Below are 15,844 nucleotides of genomic sequence, written 5' to 3'. Positions count from 1 at the left end.
GAACTTAACTCTTTTTATCAGGATAACAATTGTGAATATTTAATTAGTTTCTGAAATAATTTTGAGAATATACCTAGATCTGGGGTATTATCTCTTCTTTTAATAAAATCAGTGGCATCCAGGAGACAAGAGGAAACAGAACAACTGTAGCAGATTCAGAATTTAAGCCTTGATCCTCTTGTATATACAAATGTTTTCTGTTCAACACTTATTAATTTTGTTTGTAAATTAGTTTCTGGTTATTTTTTTTTCATTTTCTAAGAGTCATGATTTTATAGTATTGCTATTCTAGAATCTTTTTCAGTTCTGGATTAAGTTGGAACTATTAATACAGGTGAACTCAATGAAAATGAATTTGGAAAAAAAACCCAGGCCTGGACTAATTATTGTGGCAATATAGTATTTTGGTTGTAAATAAAAACATAAAAACTCATTTTAACAGAAATTGATATAATCTGGTCAGATTGAACATTCTATAATACTTCTAGAACTCCTTATAGTAATAATCGCATGGCGTACAGTTTTTTAATGATAAACCTTCCTTTATTAATAGTATAAGTTAGTGACTTAGTAGATTTTGCCTTGGAAACAATTACCCAATCTGAGGGTTTGGAGAGCTAAATATAAAGGATAAGGAGACATGCCTTCAAATAATCTTCCATCTTCTTAGGGTTAAATAAATAGATATGAGGGAGAATAACTTTTCATATGGGTACGATTCTTAACTCTGAGCTCCTCTGAGCTTAAATTTGGATCAAAACTCAGGAATCTACATAACCATTCCATTCGATATCTGGTACAGGGTAGGCAGGGCTATTATGACCCTCTGCTTCTGTTCTTATTATGGGGCTGAATGTCATCTGTCTATTCATGTGGTTAACTGAAGCCAGAAGGGAAAGTAGGAAAGGCAGGGATGGGAACTCATTCTGGTGCCTTCATCATTCTTAGTGTGATGAAACATTGGGAAGTTCAATTGGACAGGAGGTTAAGAACTGACTTTCACAAAGCAAGGCCTTCTTTTCTTAGGTGTCATTGATCGATGGGAGTTAATTCAGGCCCAAGCCTTAAGTAAAGAACTGCGAATGAAGCAGAATCTTCAACAGTGGCAGCAGTTCAGTTCTGACCTAAACAACATCTGGGTTTGGCTGGGAGAAACTGAAGAGGAATTGGACCAATTGCGTTGCCTTGATCTTAGCACAGACATACAGACCATTGAGTTCCGGATTAAAAAACTGAAAGTAGGTTTTCACTTGGAATATGTTTTAACATTATCTTGCTTGTTTATTTATTCAGATAGAATAAATTTAATTTCCTTTCATGGATGTTTCCCTGAAGTCAGCAGAAGCTGAGATGGACTGAGAGGAGATTTTACCTTTTTATACCAAGGGTTGTTGTTGTTGTTGTTGTTGTCTTAATGCTTTAGTGTTAGAATTTCAAACCCCCTCATTTTATGAAGAAAAATTATTAGGTTACTTTACAAAATTCCTTCCTGAATTTTCATTGAAGCTACTGAAACAATTACTATTTCTTCAGGGGTACATAATCTTTAACAGGCTAGTTATAAGCTCATCTTGATGTCTGCCAATGTGTTTTTTCACATATTGCCATGCCTATAAGCTTTACTTTATAAAACAATGTATTAGTTTGTTATGCATTCTGCTCTTTATAGTAAGAGATTTTAGAAGTGCCTATTACTACCCAACTGTTGAACATAATTTTAAAAATATAGCACAGTAATAATAACTAAGAAAAAAACACATTTAATTATCTTTAACGGATGAAATGTTGAGATGGAAAAGTTTGTTTTCTGAAAAGGTTCTAGCAGGGTTTTTTTTTTTCCTCCCTATCTTCTTTTCCTCTACCACCCCCCTTGCTGTTTTCAAGGAGCTGCAGAAGGCTGTTGATAATCGCAAAGCCATCATTTTGTCCATCAACTTATGCAGTTCAGAATTCATGCAGTCGGACAGTGAGGAAAACAAGAAACTGCAGGAACAGCTGTCTCAAATGAACATGCGCTGGGACCATGTCTGCTCTGTGTTAGAAGAATGGCGCTGCTCCCTACAGAGTGCTCTCATGCAATGTCAGGTCTGTTCTGGCTTTTACAAAACTTTCTTCTTGGTGTCCTGGATGTAGTGCAGTAGGCGTGCACATAATCATGGCCTCTTTTGAGGCCATGTTCTCTTTTAAAGAACATCTCATTCTGGAGATGTTCTTTAAAAGATATTTTGTTTTTCACCTTGAAAGGTAGCTTTTGTAAGATTTCAGTTATAATTAAATTACAGTTTCCGAATACCACTTAGCAAACTAGAATAGTACCAAGCCTTATATAGGGTCCAGCATTTTTTTTAAAAAATGGTTCACTCCAGGCTGTAAAAAAAACAACAAAATTTAGCATAAAATCTCAAACCCATTTAAGATAACTTATGTTCCATTCTCATGCTATCTTCATATTCTAGTTCTTCAAATCACAGCCTGGAGTATCAAGAATATGGCATACAGTACATCTATGTATTTTTCTTTCATTTAAATTTTTATTTATTTAGTTAGAACACTTTTTGGCTTAATTGTCTTAATTTGGCTTAATTAATTAATTTGGCTTAATTAATTGATGTAATAAAACTCTAGCATTGCAAAACAGTATTGCAAATCTTGGTTTGCTCCTTGCCTGCAGGAATTATGTTACCTCAGACATCACAATGACCTACGGTTTTAATATATCAGAAAGTGTTTTGCTAAAATAAATTTTAAGGAGAGAAAGGAGATGCAAGCACAGTGTTAGTTGTAACATTTTAAGCAATAATTTAGAATGGGGGTCTCGAAATGTGGCAACTTTAAGACTTGTTGACTTCAACTCCCACAGCCAGCAACAGTAAGGTAAATAAGAAACTGCAGGAACAACTGTCTCAGATGACAGAGCTGGGTAGCATTATTACACTCTTACCCTTTGTTTTTAGGATTTCCATGAGATGAGCCATGGCTTATTATTATGGCTGGAGAACATCGACAGGAGAAAAAATGAAATAGTACCTATCAATCCAAATCATGACTCTGATACTCTGCAGGATCATCACAGGCTTCTCATGGTAGTATCCTTTTATTTTAATAACCAGATGTCTAGGGATGTCTGGAGAATGTTAATGGGGAAATAAGTGACAGTATCAAATCTTATTCAGGGGATTTATTGGTTAAGGTTAATTCTTTATTTCTTCCCAGAAAGTTGTGCTAAATTATTTCCCAGAGGGCGTTAATAATCCCTTCATATCAGACCAGAAGAAACTGTTATTCTTGAAAAATGAATTTCATTTTGACCTGTTATACGTTGTTTTAAAGCCCAAAATATCTCACCTTTGTTCCCAACAGCAAATACGACGTGAGCTTCTAGAATCTCAGTTAAAAGTGGCCTCTCTTCAAGACATGTCTTGCCAACTGCTAGTCAATGCTGAAGGCAAGGATTGTCTAGAGGCTAAAGAAAAGGTCCATGTCATTGGAAACAGACTAAAAATGCTCCTGAAAGATGTGACACGTCACATTAAAGAACTAGAGAAGATTCTAGATATTTCAAGCAGTCAATTGGTAAGTCTTTTTTATGATCTTTTCATAATGGCAAGTTACAATGGACAATTTCTTTCCAATTTGCATTTTTGCTACCAGAATGATTTCATATTCTTTGTACTTTTTTTTTTGACATGTACTACTCATGTTAAAATCTGTAAACCTTAAAACTTTTATCAGGCTGTTGATATCATGCTATCATACTCTTATTATCCCTGTAAAGACAAATTTTCTTTCTAGTATTCACTGCTTGATGGCAAGGAAGCCATCAAGGCAAACTTTTATTAATATATTCCCAAGCTAACTTTAGTGGTAACCCTTGGTTTAATAGAACTTGGTTTATAAGAATTTGGATTGCATAGACAAAAATTTGCTGGGTCTGAGTTCTGCCTAAATTTCAAGCAATAAGAGAGTTCTCCCTGTCCAATGAAGAAAGTCAGTGTTTGGCTCTTTTCTTTCACAATGAGTATTCACCATTATTAGTGGGCTTATTTAACTGTAAGTATATTTTGGTGTCTAAAAATCTAATTCACCATTTGGCTTTAATGGACTCTCCTTTCTCCCTTTTAAATAAAGATTTAAATAAAGATTGTATTTATTTTGCTCTGTATGACCTACAGCTATGTTTTGTTACTGAATTTTTTGTGTGAACAATTTTCTTACACATTTGTTGCATATTCTTTATAATATGTTACAGTGAAGGAGGTGGTATAATGCGGAGATGTCACCAAATACAGGTAGTCCTCGATTTACAGCCGTAATTGAGCCCAACATTTCTCTTGTTAAGTGAGACATTTGTTCAGTGAGTTTTGCCCCATTTTATGACTTTTCTTGCCACAGTTGTTAAGTGTATTCCCTGCAATTGATAAGTTAGGAACACAGTTGTTAAGTAAATCTGGCTTCCCCGTTGACTTTGCTCATCAGAAGGTCACAAAAAGTGATCACATGACCCCAGGACACTGCAACCGTCATAAATATGAACCAGTTGCCAAGCATCTGAATGTAAATCACATGACCATGGGGATGCTGCAAAGGTCATAACTATGAAAAACAGTCATAAGTCACATTTTTCAGTGCCATTGTAACTTTGAACAGTCAATAAAGGAACTGTTGTAAGTGAAGGACTACCTGTAGTGTTGACATCCACCACTATTCTTTTCATTCAGCCCAGGTAAGCATTAGATACCCACTAAAGGAGGGCAGTAAGCTGAAATTGTTTCAGAGAAGATAAGAGATGCAAATTATGAGTCATCTAGCTAGCTGAGTGCTATTAACCTTGTTTCCCTGTAGAGATGACTCCCCACATTACCAGGTGTGCAATTTGGACTGCCACAGATGGTCACACTGCAAAAAAAAGAAAGAAATAGCCTTGTGCCTCTGATTTGAGGGTGCTGCTGCTTTGCTGTTTTTCCCCCCAAAAAAGTGAAATGAATGTGCATGTACACAGATTGAAAGAGAGTGTGAAAAAACTTCTGAAGCAGCCTGGAAAAAGAAAACAAAAAACAATGTTTTGAAGAGAGGTGCTTTTCATATATTCCCATTATTCTGAAGCCCTTTTTAAAATATATATATATACCGTGAGCCCTGCTATCTCCTTTCATAGAAACTTCTCTGTATCCCAAGGTTTTGATCTGAACTGCTCTCCAAGTGTTCCTACTGAATAAGAAGCACCTGGAGAGAGCAGTGATGGGAGAGAAGCTGTTCCTCTTCCAAGAGACTAGCCTTTGGGGGTATCAGATGAAGACTTTTGATTTTTCCATGCACGATAGTTTTAGTCAGTAGTGGGTTTCACTTACTTTCGATACTGGTTCGGAACTGTGAGCGTGCGTGTGCATGCACTCGCTTTGCTCACTCACGGTGCTTCTGCGCATGCTCAGAGCATCTGTGATGACGTCCTGACGGGTGGGCCGAGCCTCCCGCCACCGCCACTACCGGTTCACCCAAACTGGGGCAAACCAGTAAAAATCCACCACTGGGTTTACTGCTTTATGTTTTTAAATTGCATACCATCGAAAAAACTTCACTTGTTGTGCAAGTTAAAGATGGTGATGATGATGATTGATTGATGATGATGATTGTAATTGATAATAACTAACCACTCAGGACTTATCCTCGTGGTCTTCTGCTGATGAACTGGACACATCAGGATCCCTCAGTCCAGTATCTGGAAGGAGCACTCCAAGCCGACAGAGAATGGTAATGTCATGCCAGATTATTTTTTGCCAGTCCTTGGGTGGAAGCACCAGATAGCTGTAGCCAAGGTGAAAAGTCTCAAACACCTCTTGTCATAGCCCACCCCTCCAAGAAAAGCACCAGACCAGAATAATGATCCAGACCCACCTCCCCAAAAAAAACCCCGCTGCCTCCTCAACCTTGTACATCTTTTACCCTGCATCAAATCAGAATTTTTAAATTCTGTATAAATATATATAAAATCAGGACTCAAAGTGTAGCAGGCGTATACATGATATGCTACTTCTTTTGAATGGGAAGAACAGCTCTAAGGGATGGAAGCTTTTCAAAGGCTTCTCTTGCCCCACAATTCCTACATCTCACTGCTCGGGGTTTTGTTTTGTTTTTCTGGAGTAGTTTAACCAGTTCATCAATAACAAATCAACATGTAACCTGAGTTTAAGCAAACATTACAATAGAAATTCATACATTACGTTTTTCAGAGTTCTGGCTCTGACACTGACTGCTCAAAGTAGAAACCTGGGAGGTAACAACTCTGTGGGACTAGCCACCATATTCTGGTCTTGGGAGATGTGGCCCAAATTTAAGCTTACAAACATTTGTCATTTGGAACAGCCATCATGCAAATGACCCCTCCCACACACTCGGCCTTGTGAGATACAACGAACCTTTTAAGAGCTGAAAGCAGTATGGTGATATTTGCAGAGATGGACTGAAAATACAATAAGATTGCTCTTGATAAAGAGCAGCACAAGGAAAATGATTCGAGTTGGGAGGATAAAAGAAAGTGATTTTATTATTTATATCAAATTCAGCATACGAGTAGTCTTCACTTAGCAACCATAATTGAGACTTGCGACTCTGTCGCCTAACACTTCAGCCACTAAGCAAAATATCACATGATTATGACTTATGGTTTTATTTTTGCCTTCTCAATTAATTCTGCATGACCTAAGCCAGTGACAAAGAACACAAATGGCGATCACGTAACTGCAGAACACTGCAATGATTGTAAATGCATGTCAGTTGTGAAGTGCCTGAATGGCAATCACATGATGGTGGGACACTGCGACAGTTATAAATGCAAGGATCGGCCATGTTTTTTAAACACTGATATAACAGTCATTAAATGAGGAAGTCAGTAAGCGAGGACTGCCTGTATACAGATAGAGAATGCTTGCAGCATTTGAGGTACAAAGTTAGATTCTTTGTGTTGTTGGAAAAGAAAATTAGAAAGCTGACCAAACTTACTACAATCGCTACCCTTTAATTCTCACCAATTAAATAATGATGTCTCTGAAGAGAGAGGAAACAAGCTATTTTGTTGTGAAACCAATTATTTTCTTCATAAAAGCATAAATTTCCCCCAGCCCCCACATGCACACTTGCACGGAATAGCAATACCATTCCAAGTGTCCAATTTGTGTTTTACACAATATTCAGTTCCTTTTCTTGCAGTTCCAAAACTGCCTCCTACCACTTTCCATTCTTCTTTTTCTGTTCCCAAAAATAAAGAGCGTGTACTATAGTATATCCTGTCCTATGCCTCACTTTGACTCCTGGAGTGTACTTGATTTTAATTTTTCTCCTTTTTTAAATTATTATTTTATTTATTTAATTATTATCCAGCTTTCCTTAACTTTTACAGAACTGTCAATTTTCATTTGCTTTCTTATAAAATTATATCTTAGTTCTGACATTATGAGCTTTATGGCCTGCAAAAATTGATTTCACTGCCTCTACTTGTTTAAGAATATAAAGGAACACTGGCTTTTCAGGAGAGAAAGCTGCAAAAATCCCAACAGCTATGGTTCCTAAGTCATTATTTTTACTTGTGTTAAATATTTGTAAATACATTTCATGTTCATTAACATGAAAAGAATTATTAATTTACTGGAGCAAGGAACTTTTACCAAATAATTGTTGGGAATATATTTTCAAGTTCCATTTTTAATGTTTAAAATATGCATTCATCATTTCTAACATAGTGTCTGTTTAGTGGTCATGTCCATTCATAGCATATGAAATAGTTTCATGCAATTTAGCTTTAAAAATAGTTCAGACTTAGTCATTCTTTTTTTCTTTTTCTTTTCTTTTCTTTTTTTTTTTTTGAAATATTATAAAAAGCAAAAAACTATTCCTTCTAGCTACATTCCCTCATGATTTTATAATGTGGTTTATTTGGCTTTTTTTTTTTTATTTCTTAAGAATTTTATCACACCATTATTACTTTTGAAGTAACTGAAACATACATAATACTTTTTCTTTCTCTTTTTCCCTACAACAACCTTCCTGTGAGGTGAATTGGGCTGAGAGAAACTGACTGGCCCAAAATCACCCATGGCTTTCATGGCTAAGACAAGACATGGCCTCACAATTTCCTGGCTTCCAGGCCAGGACCTTAACCAATCATTGCACTTTATAAACTGTGGTTTGTTGTTTAATGCTGTATGTGAACCTAGCCATTATGACATTCTCACAGCTTCTTCCCTTACTTGCCAGTTATAATCACTTTGGTGATAATCCAATTCCTGGTTACACGCATAATCTGTGCTACTGTTGAGTCCATAGCATCTTCTGCACATCCAGGATCATAACTGAACTGGAACAAAACTGTATTAATCATGAGAAATAAAATACTGCTAGTGTAAGGCTGAAACTTTATTTACTCAATTTCTAAAGTTGACAAAGATGAAGAAACAAACACTTAAAAAAATTAAATAGTAAAATAAACCAAAATATTTCCCACAGCTTTAAAAAAAAAAAAAGCTGCATTGCATTTCCTGTATATTGCTTGATTGGCTAGAATGTCATTTTTAAGTTTACATTGTATGTTCCGTTTCATGTCCAATTAAAAGTGGGAAAAGAAAAGCCAGTTTCCTTGATTCATGGGAATTAGTTACTTCATTTGATTTTGTGTTTCCTTTGCTGCTCTTTTTAGTTTGATTTCATCAGTAGCTTGTCTTTATTTGCCTGGACTGAACATTCTTCTTTCTTTACCCCTGTTCATTGCAAACAGCCACGAGGCAAATGTAATGTCTCACAGCCTGGACCCTCTGTCAGCAGTCCGCGTAGCAGGTACCTTATTCTCCTAGTTTCTGCACTCTGTTCTAGAATTCCAAGAGGATGATGGAAATTGCCCACAACAAGGATGCTTGGCCGTTCTGATATCAATAGCTTGAGTATTTTTTTTTCTATAATTATTAATTTTTCCTCCAGTCAAAATCTGATTTGAGATAGTAAAAACTGATTGCTCTTAGTTTTAACTTTGGCGTCTTCCAGCCAATATCCCTTATCTAAATTCTTAGATGCATTGGAACGCATTGGTATTACATGCATGATACTGCATTTAAAATACAATTGGAGATTCCATTCTCAGATTCATGGCAAAAAAAAAATTCTTTATCATCCTCTTTGTTTCTAGAGATTAAATTAAAGCAGGTGATAAGCCAATACAGCATATCTGAATTCAACCCCCCCCCCCACAAACCTGAATAAAATGCATAGCACTCCCTTTTTATTCTTTTCCCAAACATTCCTCAAAGTTTTGTTCCATTTGTGGGTTTTCAAATTTCATGAGCCCAACCAAATTTCAGAAGCTGAAATGAAGATGGCAAATGAAGGTATGGCAGAAACACATCTTCACTCTAAAACAGCTTCCTTGCCAAGCCAGCATCCTTACTTCAGTTTTAACCTTGCTTACTTAGGACATTCTGAAAGCAGCACAGGCACCCTCTACCTAGTTACTAGAAAGCAGACTTAACAAATAAAGCTTTCAGTGTTCATACCTGTCTAGAAATCTGTCTTGCCTGCAGCTAACAGTGCTTCTGCATTCCGTTGTTGTGAAATATGTGTGCTTTTATCTATTTATAATCAACAATTTACTTTTCATTCCTGGCTTTCTTTTCTTGCATGACCCAAATCAGAATGAAGATTCCAAAATGTATAACCACATTTATGTTCTAGGTAGGACAAAGGTGTCAAACTCGCCATGTCACATTGCCATCATGTGACGTTTCATGACATTTTCCCCCTTCACGGAGCTGGAATGGGCGTGGCCTGCGCGTGATGCATCCAGCCTGTGGGCCGCCAGTTTGACACCCTTTCATTGTCAATAGATGTTGTTTAAATACAAATAGCACAACATAAAGAAAACATGGAACGTCAGAAAATATAGATCACACCTGCCCACTCTTTAGTGACAGAGGCTTACTAAATCCCCACAATCGGTTAGATCTCCTTGAATTATGTGCAGCTAAAGTTTGCACTGACAGTCTTCATTTGATTTCACTAGAACAGGCATACAAACATTTGTTGAATTACGTTTCCAAATGTGTTGTTTGGGTTAAATTATTTTATATAGCAAATCTATAATTCGTGCAAACATAGAAGAAATCAATTGTACAAAAGCAGAAGCTGCACTCAGAATTTGGTAGCAGTCTATCCCTAGATAGATAGAATTTTTTCCAATCAAAATGTTTTGAAATGTAGGGGCATGGAGAGAAACAAGGAATGCTAGCCAGCATTTATTTACCATTTGTTATTCATAATGCCCAGCGTTTTTCAAAAAAAGATACAATTTTGTCTGCATAACTGAACCACTTTACTGGCAAATAAGGCAGAAAATATACCAAGCCGTCTGCTTATTATTGCGCTTATTATTATCCCTTGCAAATAGAGCCATTCTTCTTCATACGTTGCGTTTACCCTTCTGCTTAACTGCTATCTTTCAGTTGCGTTTTGTTTTTAATCAAACATCAAACTAAGATATACAGTGTACCATTTTTTTTCTGAGGCTGCACATTTTCAACCACTCAAAAAACGACGGCCCTCCTGACAGAAATGGTGCTATTTTTGATCCAGTTGAGGAATGATGATGGTTTTAGGGAAATAGGGAAATTGCAGCTTGGGATGTAAGGCAAACGCTGTGTCTGTGGCCAGTTTTCTTCCTTCTCTCTTGACAAGTACGTAGCATTTTCCTGCTGCTTCGGGAATTATAATGAGCGAGCTGGTGCATTTCTGGAGCATTTGGCAGCTCTTTGGAATTTGCCTGCATTTTGGCTGTGGTTTCCATTCGGCCCTCTCAGATCTGCTTTCTCCATCGGTGTTTACTAACACATCTGTTAGCAGTACAACATCGGCGCAACACAAAACCCAATTTGTCATCCAGACAAGCATGGAATACAAATGGGTTTCTACTGAATAGAAAAGTTAATCAAGCATACAAGCCAGACAGGTTGTGGTTGATGTGTAATGCAGTTTTAACTGATAAAAGGGGCCAGGCTGTCATTGTGTCCTTTAATATTTTGACATGCCTCTGATCTAAACATCTTGTGTTTGATCTTGCACTGGATCAGCAATCTTTAGTAGAGTAGACTTACTGTATGAACTAAAAACGAAGTCATTTAACCCATACAATTTTAGATTAGCCGGACAACGTTTTAGATGAATAAATATGAAAGCATCTCATTTGCCTACTACAAACAGAATCTTTTGGTTCTCAAATCAGACTAAAGCTACCAGTTTCATGCCATCCTATTTGGCTTTTCAACTACTTCTTTATATTATTGGAATTCAGCCATGGTTTTAATTCTGTGTAGATATTTTTCTGTGATTAAAGATTAAAGTAATTGTGTCCTTTTCTCCAGGGTGTTTACATTATGAGCTGCCTTAAACTACCTATTTAGAACTTGGCGCCAGTGATCCAATCTGAAGTCTTAGAACCTGATCATCAAGTACCCTGTTCTTTCCTCCCACTTTTCACATCTAATGATACCCAGTTTCTAAAGGAAATAATTTTTTAAAAGGCAATGATTATATGGTCAGCATAAATTGCAATCAGAAATCAATTTTTGTCTCACATTAAGTGTGGCATTGCCCATAACTCCCAGTTTTGCTGTTTCACAATTGCAGAATGTGTGTTAATCTACTTCAAGTGATTCAGCTGCCCATATATAATTACCAGAACTATTTTAGGTAAAGATGGCTTCTTAAAAATGTAGACAAATGGGAAGGAAGCATTCCTTGGCAAGCAGGGCAGTTAATTAATTCTGCACCATTTAACAAAGCAAAGAAGTTCACATAAAGCTTAGATTTCCCATACTTTATTCCTCCATATACAATATGTAGCGCTTTCATTTCACTAGCATATTCCCAAGGGGAGTTCCTACCAGAGCTGCTTTACTAAAGTAATTTCTGCTGGTGGCTGCTCCTTCTGTTTACCGAAATAGCCTGTTTGCTACTGTTCTGGCAGTGAGGAGCAATCGGGGAAGAGCATGTGCGTCTCCATTAAAGAAGTACAGAAAAATATAGTGGAACAAGAGCCTTCAGTCCACTGAAAGTTTTTCCTGGCTTCAACCCAGAGTCAAATAAAATAGTTTTGTCAAGGCGCATGATTTTTCAAAATGTTTTCTGCATAACCCTGAGCTTTAATGAGATTTTGATGTGATTCCACGAGACAGTACAGGCAGAAAAAAAATAAGTTAACTTGAACACAGTAAAAAAAATTGTCACCAGGTATTTGCCTCCTAATCAGGCATTAGGAGCAGCCTAGGCCATTGTACTATGTTTTTGTTCTTTTAGTTTTTTCTTCCTGATACATAGTAATTATCTCAGATTAATTTCTTTTAAATGTTTAAAATTTGATTCAGTGAAATATTTCAGGTCTCATTAATTAAATTACTTCAGAATATTGTTATGATTGTGCAATCAATGGCAAGAAATAACAACACAGTTGAATCCAGACTAACCTAATTAGATCCCACTGAAATCATTGTCATTACTAATTCTATTCTATTAAATATAAGCATGAACCACATAAGCAGATAGGCCATCTGAGATCAATTTATAATCTAGCATAAGCAATTACAAATCGAAAATGAAAAAGAAAAGAAGAAAAAATATCCCTAGGTGCTTTTTTTCAAAAGGCAACTGGACTTTTCTTTGAAGATGTTTTGCTTCTCATCCAAGAAGCTGCTTCAGCTTCAGCTCCAGCTTCAGAAGCTTCTTGGATGAGAAGCAAAACGTCTTCAAAGAAAAAGCAGAAAGTCCAGTTGCCTCTTGAAAAAAAGCATCTTTGGGACAACCATAACCTAGATGACTGAGAATCTCCATAGAGACTTATCGAAAGAAAAAAAAAATGAATTCAACAATTAAAACTGAAATCTTTTTACACATTAGCAAGTTAAGGCTTGCCATTCTTTTCCTTTATTTTTTTAGGGAAAATAAATATCATCTAGCCATAAATAAACAGCCTTGAGAGAAAAAGCAAATGTCAAATATGGGGCTTGATGATTCACAAAAGAATTGCATAATAGATAACTAAAGAGATGTATGTGCAGAAATCAAAAACAGAACAGAGCTCTTTTATAATAGAGCTATAAAAAACAGGGGAATGGCTATATTCAACATCAGATGACATTGAAATGAATGGGATTAGAATCAGGATAATGAAAGCAAAGATGGACACAAATTATCACTGTGTTTAGAAATAAATAGTATGATATCAAATTGCAAAATAGAAACAAAAAGCCTTAAAAGAAAAACGAAAAATGCCTAACAGCACTACAGTAATCCAAAGCAGAATGTAAATAACCATATGAATACAATGAATTTTGGTGTTCATTTTCATAAACAGCTATTTGATGCAGAAGGTATCCTGTGTTTCCAATTACCTTAAGTACATTCTTATTGAGTACTTCTTGAGGTTTTTATTCAATCATTATGAATCTTCTGTTTATTCTGCCTGCTGAATATTACTTCCTCAGGTGCCAGCTCTTCATTCAGTTCTAAGGCAGAGAATAAACCTGACTCCTGCAGCCTTTCTAGACGTGAACAGGAAGAAGTGTTGCTATTGATACAGAAAATAAAAGTTCTTTAAAGAGAACACATATTTCTATAGTATTCAGAGAAAAATCCTGGAATTCTACTTTCAAAAAGAACATCAGATAACTTACCTCCGATAATGCAAGTCAGTTTAGACACGAGTGATAAAATGAAAACCATGATCAGTCAAAAATACAAATCTCAAACGGTTTACTTTTAAAAGAATTGAACACCACTATTTAATGAAAGTCTGACAGCAGTAGACACATTGCTGAGGAATAAGTGAAAGCCATGAAAATAAAACTGACTATCAATACAAGAGTCTGTGGAAATGAAATAGCACTGCCTGTTCCCTTTGTCTGTATTTTGGCCAATTGATTTCCTTAAGGTACTGGAAGGCTGGGTTTAATTAAACGTTAATACAGAATGCTCTGATGTTGCTAAATGTGCCATATCTTTTCAATACTTTCATAACTCAAGAATACCAAATAATGCCACTTCCCATCTTAACCTTGGTGGTATTTTGTAAATAATCTGCAATTTACATGCTTTTAATCTTGGATCTCTTAACTAGCCCTATCATCTTAAAACAGTTAACCACTTTCTAGCTTTGGATATACATGACTCCATTTGTCAGGTGAAACTAGCAATCCGGTTCATGATTTCTTGATCTTCGGAAGGTTAGGGAGATGCCCTAAATTGCCCCCTAGTAATAAAATGAACATAAACACACCCTTTAAGGTTAACAATGCTGCAGTCATTTTGATGAATTACTAGATATAAAGGTGGATATATCTTCTGAATTAGAAATGAATGCTTGTCATGGCAAGCAGGAAGTCATTCTGTTAGGTTTTGCTGAATCATTTTTTCTAGGGTTATAAATTCTACTACAATAAAAGAGGAAAAAAACATTATTGGCTTGATGCTGATTCAGTGCAAAAAGAGGCTATTATATGCAATATGTACTTAACTGGATGATAATATCTTCTAATTATATATTGACATATTTCTGTACTCTTGCAAGAATTTTTTTTTTAAAAAAAAAAATCTGGGCAGCTTCCTAAAGAACCCTTGTTAATGCATGGCTCCTTCAATCTTAACTCTTAAAATTATGTATTCTAAAGCCGTATCATTTGCATTCATAGACAGTGATATAATAAAGTGCATCTTAAATTAGCATGACAGATGATTGTTGTAGTTGGTAGTATTGGAGATACTAGATAATTTTTAATAAAGACGCATCAGATTTCTGAGCCTCACATCTAGAAAATTTGGAATCACTAATTATGAATGCCACATATATGTTTTACAGTAAATAGTATTTGGGTAACACACTGATCCAGCTACCATTTTCCAGAGTTACACTGGCTTACTTCTGTTTTGGATTCTCTCTTCAGGCCCACAAGAGGTGGCTCCGGTTCCTCCCATTCTGAAAACCAGGGGCATCAGTCACGACCGCAGCACTGCTTCTTCCTCAGGGTGCTGAGAGCAGCTCTTCCTCTCCAGCTTCTTTTGCTGCTTCTGATGGCCCTCGCCTGCTTGGTTCCAGCGAGCGAGGAGGACTATAGCTGCACCCTCTCAAATAATTTTGCACGCTCCTTCCATCCCATGCTTAGATACACAAACGGCCCGCCACCTTTATGAAAAGATTGCCAGCAGCTCAATAAAATTTCAAATGCAGTACCCAGAATTCAGTAGGATTTCAGTGACTTCCCTGCTGATATAAATAAATTAAATGTCTGTCAGCATCAAAATGAGCCATGGAATACATTAATTGGGCCGCTAAAGACTTGCATCTCTTCCATGGACTTTGACTAAGTAATAGAAAGTTTTTCTCCCCAAATAGCGTCCTGGATTTTTCAGCTACTTTTATAATTTTGACCATCACTCTATACAATACCTAGCGGAGGACTTCAGTTTGAAGAAGGACCAGACTGCTCATTATAGAGCTATTATACAATCTCTATTTAACTACTCTACTGGTATTTTAAACAAAACTTACATATAAACCTATATACTTGTAAGAAACAAACTGGAGTGATTTTAGAAACCATTGTAACATACAATTTTAAAAGCTTGCAAGGCAGCATATTATTTTCCCCATTTTTGGTGGGGTTTTGAGTGAGGCATGATGTTCTAATCTTTGCTTTGAATGCACAAATTGTAAATGGCACATTTTATAATTTAAAAAAAAAATATGTAAGAAATGAAATCATGAAAACTTTATGAACAACCATGGATATGAAGTATTAAAAATATTTATGTATGTACAGTT

General features: G+C 36.2%; 1 protein-coding gene across 13 annotated transcripts in view; it reads left to right on the top strand.

The window, feature by feature from the left end:
* Positions 1–15,844, top strand: part of SYNE1 (spectrin repeat containing nuclear envelope protein 1) — a 309,363-nt gene extending 293,519 nt beyond the window's left edge. For 11 of the 13 annotated variants that reach the window (XM_034419047.3, XM_034419038.3, XM_034419043.3 and 8 more), the window contains 7 exons: positions 1,027–1,238; positions 1,885–2,085; positions 2,955–3,083; positions 3,361–3,573; positions 5,656–5,748; positions 8,765–8,823; positions 14,967–15,844. In XM_034419047.3, coding sequence (XP_034274938.2) covers positions 1,027–1,238; positions 1,885–2,085; positions 2,955–3,083; positions 3,361–3,573; positions 5,656–5,748; positions 8,765–8,823; positions 14,967–15,213 — 1,154 coding nt within the window. In that variant the 3' untranslated portion in view covers positions 15,214–15,844. The remainder of the gene's footprint in view (positions 1–1,026; positions 1,239–1,884; positions 2,086–2,954; positions 3,084–3,360; positions 3,574–5,655; positions 5,749–8,764; positions 8,824–14,966) is intronic. The other 2 variants (XM_034419045.3, XM_034419044.3) reach the window with 1 other exon arrangement.

This window comes from Pantherophis guttatus, chromosome 1 (assembly GCF_059756535.1).
Source record: "Pantherophis guttatus breed Tessera chromosome 1, ASM5975653v1, whole genome shotgun sequence".
Taxonomy (NCBI): domain Eukaryota; kingdom Metazoa; phylum Chordata; class Lepidosauria; order Squamata; family Colubridae; genus Pantherophis; species Pantherophis guttatus.
The sequence above is the reverse complement of the archived record's forward strand: the minus strand, read 5'-3'. Positions and strand labels throughout refer to the sequence as shown.